The 17,861-nt window shown below is 40.7% G+C and overlaps 1 protein-coding gene across 6 annotated transcripts in view; it reads left to right on the forward strand.

Moving 5' to 3' along the window:
• Positions 1–17,861, forward strand: part of PLXNA1 (plexin A1) — a 372,167-nt gene that overhangs the window by 71,023 nt on the left and 283,283 nt on the right. For all 6 annotated transcript variants that reach the window (XM_088134264.1, XM_088134267.1, XM_088134268.1 and 3 more), the window contains one exon: positions 11,343–11,525. In XM_088134264.1, coding sequence (XP_087990390.1) covers positions 11,343–11,525 — 183 coding nt within the window. The remainder of the gene's footprint in view (positions 1–11,342; positions 11,526–17,861) is intronic.

Raw genomic sequence — 17,861 nt, forward strand, 5'->3', positions numbered from 1 at the left:
ATACCTTCTTGCTTTGTATGTGCACTGTGCCTTTTAAGGAAGTCTCGGAGCGTCACCATTTTACTAGCAGGATTTTATGTGACATGCTTTCTTTTGTGTGTGCGCTCGGCAGTACTCAACTACTTATTCTCTGGCTGTTGCTTCCAGCCCCCTCACATTTTAAGAGTAATTGGTCTAGAACCTTTAATTTCAGCAATTTCTTCCTTCCATTTGACAGAGGAAGACACATAATGCAACCTTTTAAAGTGAACAATAGTTTCACAGTATTGTTAGAGAAAGCCAAACACCAAGATTTGAAGATTTGATTCACCAGCTTAATTAAATGTGTGGTAAATTAAAGTGGGGCTCCCACCCAATTAAATAAATCTTAGTTAATTAATTGTGTGTAATTTAATAGAAAAGTTGACTAATTAGTCATGTAAAAACCTTTAACTGTCTTGAAAACATCATTCTTTGGTTTTTTAAGTGATATACCTGGGTTTCACAGTAAGTATCATAAGAAGAGATTTTCTTCCATTTGAGAGAGAAGATGGAGAACTTTTACTGTAGTGTGTGTAAAAATTAGACTGAAAATCATATATATTTTTTTCCTAATAAATGTATTGCCCAGCTGGGAGAAATCCTTTTTAAAAACCAGTGAATCCATTGTAGTCATGCATTATTTTCTTTTACCTTCAAAATCCTGCTAGGTGCCCTGGATAACTACACAACTTTATTGCCATAAATAATTTAGCTCTCCAAACAGTATATACTTGTTTATTTCTGAAATACATTCCTACAAAAGATTAGTGAATATGTTAGAGTGCTACGTAGGTACTGTGTTAAGTGATGTTGTTCATACTAGGCACATACTTGTGAGTAGCAGCTTAGATAGATTTGTGTAATCCTTCAAACTCATCCCCTCTACCCAAAGTGTAACTCAGAGGGGGAAGATGCAGACTCAGCTTGTTATACTTTCAATTAAAGAATGCCAGAATCAGTTAATGGGAAGATCCTTTTCCAGTGAAAGCAGACCCTACTGATCAGTTTTGTAACCCAGTAGAAAAACATAATATATTTATATGTTTTGTCATCTTTTATTTCAGTCTGTGATTTAAAGACATCTGAGTTATGGCCAAAATGGATACAAAGGGTCTGATGGTGTTCTATCAGCCAAACACAGTCTGGGAGATAAACTCCACTTTTAAAGGCAGATTTGGCACACTCGGAGAGAGAGAGAAAGCAGGGGCTGTTCCTATTAATAGGTACAGTTGTAAAATATAATTCAGTTAGTTGTAAGATGGGTTCCATGGAAAGCCACCCCGGTTGTCTGTCATTGTTGTCAGGAGAGTCAAGATGCTGGTTAAGCTGAGAGCTAGATGCCTGCTTTACATAGCAGTGTGGATATAAGGGGTTTGTGCTGGGAAAGTGGACAGTTGTGAGGAAAAAAACGATGTCTTTTGTATGATGTGGCTGACTGTGACAGACATGTAGGAGAGTTTCACATTGTAGCCAGCGTCCTTTGTCCTTAGTGAGAATATCTGATCTGTTTTCTTTATCCTAAATGGATGGTTTTGATCCGGCCCTGTATTGGTGTGGCACCTGCCTGTGCATCCCCAACGAATCATTTTGCCGCTAACAAGCTAATTGCTAGCCTAATTATTTAGTGAGGTGGTGTCGGTGTAGCATGGCAGGCGGGTGGCAGGCCCTGTTCTGCAGCCCAGGAATGCAGCTGTATTTGTCACTTCCCAGAGAGTTTGTTGAGACAAAGCAGAGAAGAGTAAACATCATAAACATTTATGCCTCTTGCATATTCAGTAGCAGATGAGGTTGAGGAAGCTGCAGATTGGGAGGGTGGAAAGCAAGGTGGAAGAAAAGTGGCATCGGGACATAAATATTCTTTTGGAAGTCTTTAACCCCTGTGCTCTGAAGAGGCTCTGCACTTCAAGGAGTTGGAGGAATGCAGACCTGAGATGCGGACTTTTCAGGGCAGGGGTCATGTGGTTAAAGAGGTATGGCCTGATCATGGGGGCACCCCACTCCAAGCATATTATCTTTATAAATACCTAGGGGAATACGACTGAATGTTCATCCTTCATGTTGTTCAGGGTGTAGGCTGAATAACACTCCTTGAGATTAATGCAGTTATATTCATCCCGAGACAGAACTCTTTCTAAGCTTCAGTATTTCTCATTAAGATACCATTCTGCATTCTACTAATTTTTTTTTTAAAAAAACAAAATATTTATGTAACGTGGGATATGCTTTTATAAAACTAGGCATGTATTGCCAGCTGCTCTAGTTTTAAAATATTTCTAAGTGTTCCTTTTCTAAATGTGGCCAATTTAAATTGGCATGTTTTAAAATTAGCCAAGATGCAAATAAATAGTTGGGACTGGCATTCCGTTCTCCTTTCTAACTGAGAAAGGTGGCATTCCCTATGTGAAATTGGTCCCCTTATGTCAACGTGGTGAATTATTTCCTTGGTTTAATTATTTTCTGCTTCCTCATCACAAAACTCTGTTAAATGAGCTATGGGATTCAAGAACAGCTGAGCAAGCAAACAAAATTGCAGCTGTGAATTGGTTGGGTTGGCCTGAGTCAATTCCCTCAGCTTTCCTGCTCTTTTAGCTGCTTTCCCCACTACCCTTTTCACCAAAGTGCAGAAGGTCTTGAGTTAGCTGTTATTGCTTGCAGAGGCACCAGTCTATGAATGGCTGGCAATTCTAGAGCTGCCTTTTGAGGCCCTTTAACCATACAGCTTGAGAGGAATTGTTCTGTGTGAGGCACTACAAAAAGCCCAGGGGAAAAGTAGACAAACCTTTGGTCCTAAAAGACTACAAATAACAGGATGGTTAAAAGGGCAACTCACAGAGATGTGAAAACAACTTTTTTTACGTGCACAAAGTGTTCATTCTTGCCCCAAAGCTGTATTAGCCCAAATTTTTGTTTATTTGTAATCTGTTTCCTGAATTGCTAACCTGCAAATGTGCAAGTAATCAGGATTTTGCTACTAAACTGAGAAGGATTGAAAAGTCATAAGATTCAACAGTACGTAATTAGCCATATTCATTAAGATTTTGTGCTATTTGGGCATGTCGTAGTAAGTTTGTTGCTATTTCTCTGTGAGGGGCAGTCTGGACTGTGGGTCTTTTTAAAAAAAAAATCAGTGCTTTACTAAAATGCTTTGAAGAATTTATAAGGAGGCTCATGCTTCTTATACTTTTAAGGTATCTGTGAGAATTGGATTGAATTTTCCTTTCATTGCCACAACCATGCATATTGTTCTGAGGTTGCTCCTTTTGGTCTTACGCCCTACAAGACAAGAAAGAGAGAAGTCTGTCGTGTCCATGTGATCGTTTGGATCGTCTGTGTTCTCTCTGGCTTCAAGCAAAGGTTTACCCAGGCGCTCAGGCAAGCTTTAGTAACAAGCGTCAGGCTTAAACTATCTGGAAAATTTCTTACAGAAACAGAATGCTGCTTCTGTTCCTTCTCTCATTCTGTCTAAAGAAAATTTTACAATGAGAGTTGGTGCAAAAGCTCTGGGTTGGAGCAGCCTTAGGAAATCCAGCAGGCCTGAATTTAAATATTTATTTTCACAGAGGTTCTGAATCCATGCATAGATTTCATACCAAGTAAGAGTATCTTGATATTTATTTATGTTTGTTTGGTTTACACATTGCACTAAGCCCTAATGATTTGAATTTTCACTTTCTATGTTGTGTGAATCCAGGCATTGTTATTCATGAGCTTTATAGCTCAGCAAGATGGGTAAAACCAGATAGTTGTAGTTAACCAAATCATAGCTTAGTGCAATGCATGAGCAATTCCCACCAAGTCCACTAAGGCATAACTCCCAAGAAAGTAGGCATAGTATCGCAGCCAGTTGCACTGGAAGACCACCTGTATGCCAAGCATGGTTTTTAGAGGCTGATATCTTTTATTTAAACAGTTGGTGAAAACATACCAGAAATGTGAATCACCTAATTATAGAATGCGAGGCCTTCCAGCCTCTGTTTAAACATCTTCAGTGTCTACCACCTCCTGACACAAAGATGGTGCAGACTCTATCCCACATAGACTTATTCGTAAGCTGGATTCCCAGCTACTGTGCAATGTGACAGTAAAGGAAAAAGAGGAGCAGTGGTGAGCTAGGACTAAGAATTGGGTGCAGGTAGGAACTTGCTATCCATATTTAACTTTATTAAATATTAAAAGCAAATGAAGTCATCATTCTAAAGATCCATGTTTTGCAAAGTTATGTACACATACATATTTTATAGGTGGTATTAGCTCTAATAACCATTAAATGTCTGTCCTGCTATTTAGCTAAAGCTGCTTCTTTTAAACAACCACATAATACTTTTTCCAAAGTATACAAAAAAAGGGGAGGGTCAGTTTTCTGTTTCCTGGAAGCTTGTATAACACCAGTTGTATCTTGGTCCCTTCTTTTTACAGTGCTCGCTCAGGTTGGCCTGACAGTTCTCAGAGAACAATAGTGACATTCACAGCTGAAGTCTGTAGAGAACAGTAGCTTTTCCATTAACATATAACTGTATTCTGATGGAGATAGCAAAACAATGGGTTTGGTATGTAATCTGTGGACATGGTCATTTTATTAAGACCTGCATTTTGAATTCATAAATTGCTGGCTGTAGGGTATACATTTTTTCTATCCCTCCATCTCCTTCTGTTTTCTCTGCATCCCCTGGACCCTGAAATTCATGGTCAGAGATTGCTGGACCAGATGTTGTCATGGCAACTGCTCTCTTTCTGCAGAGGTGGAGATAGGAGCAGATTTCATGGTTCAAGAAATTTCCCTATTCCTGACCCTCCCTTATTTCTTTCCTTGTGGGGTTTTCTCCACTTCCAAGTGTCTAGACCTGCTTCCAAACTGAAGGGAGTGTTCACTCTGTGTGTTCAGTGGCTGTACTTTGTGGTGGTCTGGGGGATGGGTGGTTTGACCATTAGTGGATTTGGATAGCAGGGGCATATTATGGGGGTGCTTTCATTGATGATCTTGTTCAAAGTGAAGGTAAAGACAGCGGTTGAATGGTATGTGGAGAAGGACACAACTAAGAAAGAGAAGTTGGATGAGAAGAATTGCTGCAGAAAGTTAGGTTAACCCTACTGTATTATATTTCAGTTTGTTCAGCTTGAGGATGTCAACTGAAGTAATGGACACATGAGATAATGGACACTTCTTGCTTAACTCTTGACCATCCTGGGTACAGGGAGAGATCAGACAGAAAAAAATGAAATAGTTCTTTTGAAATAGAGAACGATGAAAAGTATTCTCCCTCTTTTGGATGTTCTGAATTTTTGGATTTCTTTGCCACTGAATGTTATCAGGAGTCCATATGTGTCCTGATAGAAAAAGGGAGTTAGAGTGAACAAATGCTACCAGAGTTTGGTGTTTGTTTCATTTATTTCATTTTTTAAAAATCAACTTATGATGTGCCAGTGTGAAAAAAGTAATTGGCACCCTGTTTGGTCAGACTCCCTTAAATATCAGCACAACCCAAATTAAGCTCTGATAATGTTTAGTGGCAAAGTAATGCAAAAATTCAGAAAAACTGAAAAGAGGTGAATATCTCCCCTCCCCTGAATAGTAACCTCATTAATTGCACAGTATTGGACAATTACAGGTTAGTCTCCCATATTCCACTTTGGGTCAAAATACTGAATTGATGTATGAGAGTTTTAATGAAATACTACTTTTTAAGTATTATGGGGGTTTTTTAGAAGTAACTTTTAAATTCAACTCCCCCCTCCCCTCTGTTATACTTACTTTTGAAGGAGGCCCCCTCCCCATCAGCATAGCTTATGTAGGGATTTTGTTTGTACAGGGTAGTCCTCACTTAATGACTGTTCATTTAACAATGGTTAGAAGTTACAAAGGCCTCGGAAAGGGTGTTTTATGGCCCATAAAGTACTTCCCCCTTGGAAGCTGGCAGGAAGGTTGCGAGCAGAGGGGATGTGGTGGTGTGCAGGAATGGTTTCCCCTCCCCTCTCAGCGGTGGGCAGGCACCAAAAATTTGAGCTCTGTTCCTCCAGCCCTAGGAAGGATTTCCCTTCCGTAGACAGAGGGGAGGGCAAACCCTTCGGTGGGCTTTAGGAATGTTTGAGCGTGAAAGGGCTGATTGCTGGGAGGATTTCAGCTCCATGCGGAGCTGAAACTGTCTGGCAGGCAGCCCTTTCGCTCTCAAAGAGCTGCCTGCTGGGAGGATTTCAGCTCTGCATGGAGCTGAAATCCTACAGCAGACAGCTCTTTCGCTCCATCCGCTTAACAACCTGGGAGATTGCTTAATGACCGCAACTGGGAGAGCCCAGATTGTAGTTGTTGAGCGAAGTTGTCACATGGGCATTTCACTTAACAACCACTTCACTCAACAACCAAGATTCTGGTCCCAATTGTGGTCGTTAGGGGAGGACTAGCTGTAGTATAAATAATAGTAACTTGGAAATGCTGGTTAAATAAACAAACTTCTCATCCTAAAATTAATTCATTCTAGTAAACCCTCCAGATGAATTGAGTATCTGTCTTAAAGTTTAAAGCTGCCTGTAGTTTTCCTTCATTGTTTGATACTTAGGGCTAATGTGGATCTGGTAACCCATCTTTTCTCAAGAATTTTAAATCCACAGTTTTGTCAACAAACGCCTGTCCATTGTCACTGTCTACATAGCGTGTAGTGTGCTAAGCATGTTCTCTGAATCTAGCCTGCCTATGTTTTTCTTTATCTTTTCTTAAAGCCTCTTAGTTATTCTGTAGACAGAATCTGTTCCATTCCCTGTCTACATTGGTTTTTTCTGGGGTTCAGTGTGGGAGTTGTTTTAATTTTTCACCCCACCCAGTGAAGTGAAAAGAAGGGGACCTTGGAGGCACACCTTCTGGGCAGTAGCCCCCATTCTGTGGAATTCCTTCTGTCTGTGATTCTGTATTATATAGACTGTTTTCACTGTATTTGTTTTTAGTCTAATTTTAAAATTGTAAACTGCTCCGAGTCTTTTGATATAGGATGGTATATAAATATTTGTATAATAAAAGATATTGGGGCAGAGACAAAGCATAAGAAGAAATGGGAAATATATTAACTTTCTGAAAATGCAACAGGGAATCCGTATGGACAGATTCCATGAATATGCCTGAATATGTACATGCAACTGCAATTTGTAAGCACATTCCTCTTGCAGCTGAGGAGATGCAGTGTTCCTGATTGAGGCATAACCTGGGGGAGAACTGGAAATCACACAGGTGTGGAATTACAGGGTGCCACTTCCCTTGGGCTGTGCTCTGCAGATGCTAAGAGCTGTATAATAAATCCTTAAGATTATGAGAAAAGCCCAAGAATAATTCCTCAAGTAGTGCTGGTTGAAACATGTGCATAGAGTTTTAGTGAAAGAATTTGGCTCTCTTAACAGACAGGTAAATTCTTAGCAATGCTGCTCCCCAGTACTGTATCCTCTTCTCTGTAGGATTTTAAATGAAAGCAACTTAGGCACCAGGTTGCTTTCATCAGGACAGGGAAAAAAACTAGCCACCTTCTTGCTCATGCTGACTAGAACAATCCTTTAATGGCCCTTTGCAGTTCAACCCAGTTATTTTTGAACATACTTATTTTGAATCTGTTTATTTTCCCCTTTCTTTTACTGTTCTTTCTTCCTGGAATAATTTTTTAAGAGTAAGCTGTTCTTGGAGGAATCTATCTATTTTTTCTTTGGTACAAAGTATAGTGAATGGTAAGTCCATGATGATAATGGAATGATGAGGGTAATGCAACAGCAGTAATAACAGGTGCTAGAAGGTAGAACTCTTCCGCTTAAACTGGCAGCAGCAATTTTGCATTTATAGTGCTATGACAGTCCAAACAGTTCCACCTATATCTGAAGCCAGCTGAACAAGACTAATGGCATGGAAGATTATTGAAACAGGAAAGGCTATCCACATTCCCTTTTCTTCTTCCCCTTTTTACTCTCCATGTGTAGGTGTGTGCGTTTTTTTAGATCAGTGGAACTGTGGTTTACGAGCACCTCCTAGTTAGAATCAGGCCAGTTCTGCTTTCTTTTTCTGTAATTCAGTTCAGTGGCAAAGTTGGCAGCTGTGTGGGTAAGTATTCTTTAAAAACCATTAAGTGAGCAAAGAGTATAAAGAACAAACAATTAACATGGCAATTATTTCATTCATGGGTAGTCCTTATTTAAAAGGCTACAGCAGCCCTATCCATTTGCTGCTGCTTTCAGTAATTTACATGATCTCCAGGAAGAAGACAAATCCTAGTTGACCTTGGCTGACCTTGAAAAGCTAAGCAGAGTTGGATTTGGTTAGTTGTTGGATGGGAAACCACCAGGAAATTTCAGGGCTATGTACTAAATCGGGAAGTTGAAAAAAATATCCTGAAGAAGGCAAAGGCAAATCACTGCTGTATTCTCCCCAATAAACCTTCATAGACATGTCTGTGAAATCATCAAGGGTTGAGCTTGACTTGAGGAAGACTTTACTTTTTTGCTCTATGAAAGGGGATATGGGAACCAAAAACCTAGTAGTATTGTGACTAACTGTGACAATTGATGGAGTTTAAGGCTGGGCTTAATATGGTGAAATCAGGAATAAAATAAATGCATGTACAACCTGATTGGTGAGATTAATTTAAAATGCAGAACATCTACTTATGCTTGGCTGTATTGATTAGAAACCAGGAAATGTCTGCCATAAGGCCAGGTGTGTGAAAAGAGATGTAAAGAGGGAGCATGCATTGGATCATGATTTATTTGACTGGGCTTATTACATTTCATTGGTTTCATCTTCATCAGTTCTGCCCTACAATGGTCTAAATTATGTGTATGTCAAAAGAATAAAGGCTCTAGACATAGATGTCTTACAGGTTTCAATTACATCAAAATGACAATGCATGAATAATATTGTAATCACATAAATTACATGATCATATAATTTACATCATGACATCCAATGCAAGTAGGGGAGAGTATAGAACCAAATCTCACTCCTTTGTCAACCTGGAGTCAGTCTGTTCCACCATGTTCTCTCCTGACTTGTGGTTTTGCATGAGGACAGTGAGATGTTCTGGGATTCCCATTTTCCTAAGCACATTCCTCAGCTTGGCACGGTTGACAGAGTCAGAGGTTTTTCTATAATCAATGAAGCATATACGGACTTCTTTTTATTATTCTTTGGCTTTCTCAATTATCCAGCATGCATCAGCAATAATGTCTCTTGTTCCATCTTTGCAGCAGTTAATTACTTTAAGTTTTTCAAAGATCAATCTACAGGGAGTTTCAGAGATAACGAGACTTTCGAAGTTTAGTTTCATTCAATCACTTTTGAAATTTACTTCCCCCAACTCCTTCTGAAAGGAACTTTTAAAATTAGAAATGTGAGAATAAATGAGAACCAGTGTGGCGTAGTGGCAGAGTTGAACTACCATGAGAGAGATCCAAGCTCATGGCCCACTTTTGACTACAGAAATTCACTGGATGACCTTGGACCAGTCACTTTCAGCCCCATCTTCCTTTACAGGATTGTTGTTGTGGGGAAAAATGAGAAGAGGGGGAGCTATGTATGCCTCTTTAGGCTCCTGAAGGAACAGTGGGGTAGAAATCCAATATATAAATATTACCTTAATTTTCATTATCTGTATTTTATATTAATGCATGTGGCAGCCTCTGTTCTGTAGAATACCTCCTCCGTTGAGATCTGACAGCTCCCACCCTTTTAACCTTCCAGAGAGGACTTAAGACCTGGCTCTTCCCCCAAGCACTGGCATAGGGTGAGGTCAGAGTGGGATGAGGATGTTGTGGGTTGCATCAGGGAAATGTGGTTGTGGTGCCAGGTTTTTCTGTTTTTGGTTTTACTGTCCTTTTTTTTTTTTTTTTTTTTGGTAGTGTATCTTGTTTTTATTGGTTGTAAGCCACCCAGAGTTTGGTTTTAAGATGGGCAGCTATACAAATGTCATCCATCCATCCATAAATAAACAAATAAACAAATAAATAGGATTAGAAGAAATGGTTTCATCCTTGTGGATAATTTATTTCATGGAATTGATTGGGAAATGCAACCCTGTTTATTCTCCTTGACCTCTCGGTAGTCTTTGACACTTTCAACTCTCACATCATACTGAGTTGTTTTGTTGGGGTAGGGTTGGGAGTCATGTTGTTATAATGAATGAGGCCCCTTTTGATAGCACCAGGCATTTGAGTACTCCAGCTTTGCTCCACAGTTGTTGGCATATGATGGAGCTCAGGGTTATAGTTTGATCCCATGCTTTTTAATGTCTGTATCAAGCCAGTAAATGAAGCCAGGGCTGCTTTAACTAACATTATAGAGGTGATAGAACAACAGTTTCAGCTCTTGTTTCCTCTAGCTAGTTGTGAGGAATTACAAAAATCCTGAATTTTAGGATGGGTGAGGGCAAACAAACTGAGGTTTAATTCAGTTAAGGGGGAAACTTGTTCTCCTAGAAGGAGATGTACATGAGGATGGGAAAGCAATATAGTGTTGAAATCAGTTATACTCTTACTGAGCGATCATGTGTGCAGCTTGAGGGTTCTCCTGAACTCAATGTAACCTTGAGATTTGCAGATCACACCAACTACAGGAAGTGCTTTTCAGACCGATTGCTTCACCAGCTGCATCCCTATCTGATTACATCTAGACCAGAGTATTATAACATGTTGTAAATGAAGTTGTCTTTAAGGAGACACCAGAAACTTCAGCTGGTGCAGAATTCAGCTGCCCAATTATTGTAGGGGCAAAATTTTCAGAGAAGCTAACACTGATCCTGTATTGGCTCACAGATTACCAGTGTGTTCCCAGGCCCAATTTAAAGTGCTAATGATACCATGTGATTATGAAACGAACTTGCATGAACTTTGCCAGTCCTTAAGATCAGCCATTGAAAGTCTGCTCATAAGTCCTATTTGGTTAGCAGGCATGCAAGATCCTTTCTATTCTGGTAAAAATCTCTCTTTCTCTCTCTGGCTTTTCCCTGAACCTAACCTTATTTTAAATGTGCATATTTTTATTCTGATTAATTTTAAATAAATAATTTTTAATGAACAGAAATTGAGTAATAGATTGTGCGGGTTACTTGGGACATGATTATAATTAACTGCATGGGGATAGGAAGCTGTGAGGAGGAAAGATGTTCTCTCCTAGCCATTGGGAAACCATTGCAAATACTGTTCAATTGATAAAGAATTACTATCATTGAGTCCTGTTTCCCTGTTGGTGATAATCCTGCAGATTTGAGATCCTTTTGTCGTGGAATAATTTACTACCTGGTGAGCTGAAACAGTGTCAGGCAACTAATCTCTTGTTATTTTTCTATTCCTGTCTTCTTCTGCAGCCCTTGCAAATAGACGACAATTTCTGCGGGCAGGATTTTAACCAACCATTGGGTGGAACTGTCACCATTGAAGGTGTGCCGCTGTTTGTGGACAAGGAAGATGGCATGACATCAGTGGCTGCTTACGACTACCACGGACACACAGTTGTTTTTGCTGGTACACGAAGCGGCAGGATAAAAAAGGTAGGAATCCTGGAGGTCTTGTTAGATTTAGTAGAGTCCTGTTGTTGGCCCTTAAGATTCCCTGTGCCTCACTTATGAAGTAGTAGTGGGATGGAAAGGGCAATATCCACTCACGCATACTTTCCTTATGACTCTTGAAACTCTCTTTCTGTGGACCACCTTGATCTTGAGTGACTGTTCTTTCTTTTAATGGTGGGCACATTCTTTCCTCACGCAGTCTCTCCTAAGACAGCTGTATTTTAATGTGCAGCCTGATTCTACAGAGCAGGAACCTTCCTCCTGCATAGCTCCTATGCAGTGTATGTTTTGGGTGTACAAAAACAGTACAGTGTATGTTTGGGTGAGCTAGCTCTTTTTCATCTCCCAAGACTGGTTCAATAAGAATTCTAAGATAAATAGCAAAGAACAGATTCAGTTTGTCGGTTATCAAGGTAGCTATAGAGCAAGCTCCCTTCAGTTTGAGGAATTTGGGCTGCCCTGGACATTGCACTGAACATCATTCCTTCTCTGATGGCTTTTTCCATTAAGTTGATATGCTACTTTTTTAAAAAAAAAATCATATCTGCAGTGTTGTTGCATGCATTTGGCTGTGTTACACTAAGCAGACACATTTCCCTGAGGACGATGGCTCTGCTGTGTCAGCAGGAACCCAGGAACTTTGATAAGTGTGCACAAACAGGCTAAGAATACCCTGATGCACATGATTTAAACCATCTGTGGGCCAAAGTCCACAAAGCAGAGGGAACTCATCCTTCCACAGCTATACAAAGGCTTCTTGTTGTTCATAATTAGCAAACAACTGTATGCTGTTTCCCCAGTATCTCCACAGAACATGGATTTCCTGTTATCATAACATCATTCCTATAATTACAGCTGGATATTCCCCATGTAAACACAGCCGGTATTAACTGCATCTTCAACCCGGCAGAATTGTATTTAGGACTCTAGCAGAGCTCTGCGTGAAGCGCCCAACCTAGCAGGGGGCTTTTAAAAAGCTGAGGCATGCTGGTATGAGTTCTGAATTAAGAAATGTGATGAAGTTTGAGCTGCTTCTTGCCTTTGATCTTTTTTCTCCCCTCCCTGAGTTAAGCTTCTAATTTTCAAAGATTACAAGTATTTTCTAGTAAAGAAGTCAGCATAATTCCTTGTGAATATGAATGCAGAGGGGAAGGCAGAGAGTGGCTAAATGCATACCCTGGAGTGTGAATACAGGCTGAATTAGTCATTGGGAAGAGCAGGATCCTTTACAAAATCATGCATATAGTAAATGCTCTTGGCCATTTGTGGGAATCAGCATCTCTGCAGTAGAGAATGTTTGCATTGCAACAGCAAAAGATCCTGGGTTTCCACATGCGCGCTCAACAGCCAGTCCTCACTTCCTCATTTTGTCTGCCTGTGTGTTACGCATTCACAAACATGTATCGGCACATTTATACATTTTAAGCCCAAAGAAAGGAATGTATGAGGTGCATAGTGTGACTCAGGGAACTAAATTATGAAGGGAAAGAACAGCAGTTACAGCTTTGGACACAGGAAGGAGCTTCAGTCTGTTGTCGAAAGTTTGATACACTCAGCGCTGCATGAAAATGCATGTTAACGTGGAATGGATCTGTTCAGTTAGCTATGACATTTTCTAGGATGCGGTATTCCACTTCTGTCACTGAATTAGTCATCATTCATTGTTTCTTGAATTCTCCCTCCTTTTGGGTATATTTTCCATGATCACTCACATCTGGACATCACAAGTACAGCAGAGGGACAATTTTTTTCCCACCATTTTGTGATGCCAGGGAGCATTGGGATCTTCCTATTTTATTAAAGAAAAAATGAGGCATTTATTTGCAGAAGGCCACCTTCCTGTCACACATTAGAAGGGGAATAACTGGGTGTTATGCTACTTTGTTCTTTGTCCAGCAGAGTAGGCTTCCCCTTTATATGACAGTGCACATAGCAGTGGAACATTCTGTACAGTGAATTTGCTCTCTCTCTCTCTCTCTCACTCCTTGGAGTTATCAGTCTGTGTGCTGTGATTTTCAGTGCAGGAAATGGGTATTTCTTACTGCTGCAGATTGAGAGCAAGCAAGAAGCTGATTTCTCATTTAGTGGATATGGAAGGCTGTGGCTGGCCCAAGGCCAAGCTGAGGGTTATTTTAGGAGATGTGCTCAACACATTGTAGATCCATTGTAAGTAGAGAATGAATGTTTTGTTTATGAGTGGGGTTAAAAAAGAGTTGATCTTGAAGCTTTTTACTTCCAGCCATAGCAGCTCAACACTAGGAAAGCTGTAGTGCTGTAATATTATGGAAACCTAGGTGTTGTGTTCTACAAGAACGGCTGCTGCGGCTTCATTTCTTTACAACCAAACCTCTTGTTCACCAACTCTGTTCTTAAAAAGGGGACAAAAAGCTCCTTGGAGAAGTAGCTCAGACAGATAACAGGTGTAGGGAAATATCAGACTCGAGAGGGACACACATCAGGAAGTAGCTTTCAGACTGATCTCATAATTAGGAACTGTTCCTTAAAGATGGCTCCAGATCTTTAATTGGAACAGCCAGGGTGTGCCATTGCTGACAAAAGGCCTAACTCAAACCGGGCCGGGGGCGGTGGGGGGGAGAAGGGCAAAACAGCTGCTCTCCCAGGCCTCCTTTCATTCAGGGCCTGCAGTGATTTCGGTCTGCTCTGCCAGGCCTTATTGCCTGGAGTGATTTTACTCAGAGGATCTCGCAGCTGCTTCACGAGTGACATTTCCACACCTGGCTAGGGAAACATGCATATGTCTGAACTTATGAAGTATGGCTCAGGTATGACTGTGAGTGCACATACATGGATTGGGATGCTATTGTGGATTATTTCTACAAAGAAAATTTTGTATCGTGCAGAGCAAATCTCAGAGAATCTCAGGGACACTAAGGAAACTGAGGGCTTCTCAGTTTTGTATCTTAATAGTTTTGTTTCTTGGGTACATAGGGACGTTGAGCTATCAGGAAAAAGTAGGATCTGACTTTGCAAATAATTTTTTTCAGTTACTAATCTGAATTACTTACTGTTTTGTTCAAATGGTTAGGTTATGCTTTAGTTTCAGAGTCAGGATAAGACTGTTTTTCCCTTCTGAGCCTTTGGCATCTAATCTTCATTTTTTCTCTTTACTCCAATCCAAAGAAGAATCAGCATGGCAGGTAGCCTTTGAACGAAGTAGACTGTAAGAAATGTTATGTTGCAGGTGGTTTGGTCCTGGTGCTATGAACATGGGAGAAGACTTTAGCAGATTGTCATCTCTTTCTGATCAATGTGTGGTTTAAAGCGGCTGGTGTCTTGTTTCTGCCATTTGCTTTTCCACTTGAGTTTCAAATTGCAAATTTTAAATAGTTCTCTGCAAGGGTTATACATGTTCAAGTCTGTAGAGGAAGTGGGAGGAGGATTGATGAAACTATTGAGACAATGTGCTGTGCATCCAGTTATGTATCCCTTGTGATTGCTGATGATTGTTTTTTGTCTGGCAAATTTCCCCTGAGTGTAATAGTTTGCTTGTACCCTTATATAGTTCCTACATTTCCCTCTTCTCGTTCATCCTTGCCAATTCGATTGACTTCCTTGAAGGGCTGATGAAGCAAATGTCTAGCAAAAGGGCATGGGAGCTTCTTCCATGTCTGCTGAGCAGCCCAGTTTAGCTGATTGGTAGGGGAAATGTGTGTGTGTGAGAGAGAGAGAGAGAGAGAGTTGGGGGGGGGGAGATTTTGTATATCTTTTGCAGTCCTAAAAAAATCTAAAGGAATCTTAAAAAAAAAAAAAAAAGATACAGGAAAGAAAGCTCTGGCATATGACATTAGTGTGGCAAATATGGAATTAACTACCTTTCTAGCCACATCTGAGCAGGACTGGCCTTCTGAAGTATGAATTTATATTAGTTTGTAGAGTGGGCAGTCTTTTGCTTTAACCTTGAAGTACTGATGTGGGTGGAACTCATGGGACATTGAGAGTACAGCTTTTTTCAGTAACAGCTGTCTGACTGAGCTTACTGGATGGGAAAAATACCCTCTCAGCAGTTACCTGATCTATCTAGGGAACTCTGGGCAATCATATCCTCCTTCTAGTAGACAATTCTTCCCAACAGCATTCCACCCTGTCCTTCCTAGGTAGTCACTGTAGAGATGCAGAACTGGTAGGGATGGGCAGCCAGGCATCTAGAGAAAAGTAGGCCTCACAAAGCAGCTGCTATTGCTAGGGTCACAACAACATCAGAGAGAGACAAAAGCCATTATTTCAGGAGACTTAAAAAATAAAGACAAGACTTTCTTGACCTGAGCTCAACTCCTGGTGATTACACTAGCTGCGAACTATTGCAGATGGGATCCTGTGTGGCTCACTGGAATAAGGGTTTATTGGTTGCATTGATTCCTTGTTGCTTTTAAAATCCAATATCTGTGCTAGTTAGTGGGCTATTATAATGTTTGAACATTTAAACACATTAAAAGGGACTTAATTTAAAAGACTTATTATAGGCAGAGGCCACTTCCTTTGAGCAGAGATACCCACTCTGCAGGGAGAATAAGCAAAAGGGAGAAAGGAATAATGAGTGAATTCTCTGCAGCCCAAGAGAATTGATGGAAGTTTGGCGACAAGCAGTAGCTGGGGATGTGATGTGGGGCATTAACGCTGTTTCTGTCTCCTGGCAGAGTTGTTAATCCTTTTGCTTAAAAGCAAGAAAGCTTGTGCCAACACTTCCCTTTGTCTTCTTGGCAAGGAGGCTAAGCCTGGCACTATGTGGCTGGGGGTGGGGGGAATTCCTTTCATATCTTCTGATTTTTGCTTCTCCGATCCTAAAAAGAGAGGCGGAACAGATACATCCTTTGAGAAGGAATTTTAGGAGCGTGAGGAGGGGTGTGGGGTTTGGCTAAAGTACGCTTCCCTTGGGTGCTGAACAATTAGTTGAGACGTTCCCTTGACAGCCACTTATTACACTGCTGACCCTGAAGCCTGTAATATTGGAATGGAGAAATATTTAGGAATTTCAAAGGTCTGGGGATGCATCATCACTACCTAGGTTTTTACAGTGCAGAGTAAATGTGCATATCAGAACAGGGGAAGCTCATCTGCCCTCCCTTGAAAATGTCACTATGCAGAACAAAAAAGCTGGGAGAACAAGAATGGTCTGGGTTAAAAAAACCTGTGCTGGGAGGTTTCTTTGGGTTGTGACATGGAACACCTATTTTCCTTCCTTTGGTCATGTGTAGTTATTTGGGAAAAAATGGCTTAGTCTCCTCCAGTCTTTGATTATGATAATTCTGAAAGCGATCTCAATAATATTGAATCCAACCTTTATCCCAGGTCCAGAATCTGCTGAGTTTTGATACAAATGTATCTGTGAGAAATAAGTATACTGATTCAAATGCATGGACGATGGAATTATGGATCACTTAATTCATTGTAAAACAAGAACAATGATTTACAAGCTTAAATGGGTCACCATGTTAAGTAAAGGGTGGGGATGAGATGGAAGGCTTGGTTAGAAAGAGACATCTTAAGTTTCAGTTAGGACTGACTAAAGTTCAGTCCTGGGGCATGGGCTAGATTAAAAATGCATTCCAAAAATATATTATCACATGTCATAATACAGAAAAAAATTCCCTTTCCTCACCATTAAGCTGCTGTACCTTGCCACTGAATGAGGTCTTTCAACAGGCTAGCCATGCCATGGCTCATTTGTCTTGCAAAAACACAGATGTACAGGGAGAACTGTTGTATTTACAAATCCATGGGTGCCTCTGTAGCACATCTCCCGTCAAAGAAGCCCCACTGCTTCTGCTGCCAGATACAGACAATGCTGCTTCTTGCCTAAGTATGTATAGAGTTTGTGTAATATGAGAAGCCAAATGGGAAGAAAGACAAGCCTTCTGTAGATGATGGATTTAAAGAAGATTCTGAGCTCATGTCCTTGTGCTATAATCAGGGCCCCTCTTTCAGAGCTTGCGTCCTCCATGGATAGCAGCCTCCTCTCTTCATGTTATCCTGCCCTCTTGCATTTGTCTAGGGTGCCAGATGCAAACAGAGAGTCCCTTTGTCCCAGGAAGGCTTGATGCCTTCGATAGACATCTCTGAAACAGTTGCTTCTCAGAAGATAGCCTGCTAGCCAGCACCTGTGGCAGCTATAGCCTCGCCCCTGCCCTGCCCTTCCTCATCCTGTTTCTTTTTTCATCTCCCTTCTTCCTTCCTCCCTGTTTCTTTAAATGTGACTTCCTATCTATCTTTACATTGGAGATGGATTGTCTTATTGTTCTTGACTATTTCAGACGCTAGCATTTAAGAGTACTGAGTCAGGAGAGAGCTGCGGGCTTATTG

This window comes from Python bivittatus, unplaced genomic scaffold (genome assembly GCF_059951505.1).
Source record: "Python bivittatus isolate LINGU-HERP-01145 unplaced genomic scaffold, Pbiv_v1 ctg000080_np1212, whole genome shotgun sequence".
In the NCBI taxonomy this organism is placed as follows: Eukaryota; Metazoa; Chordata; class Lepidosauria; order Squamata; family Pythonidae; genus Python; species Python bivittatus.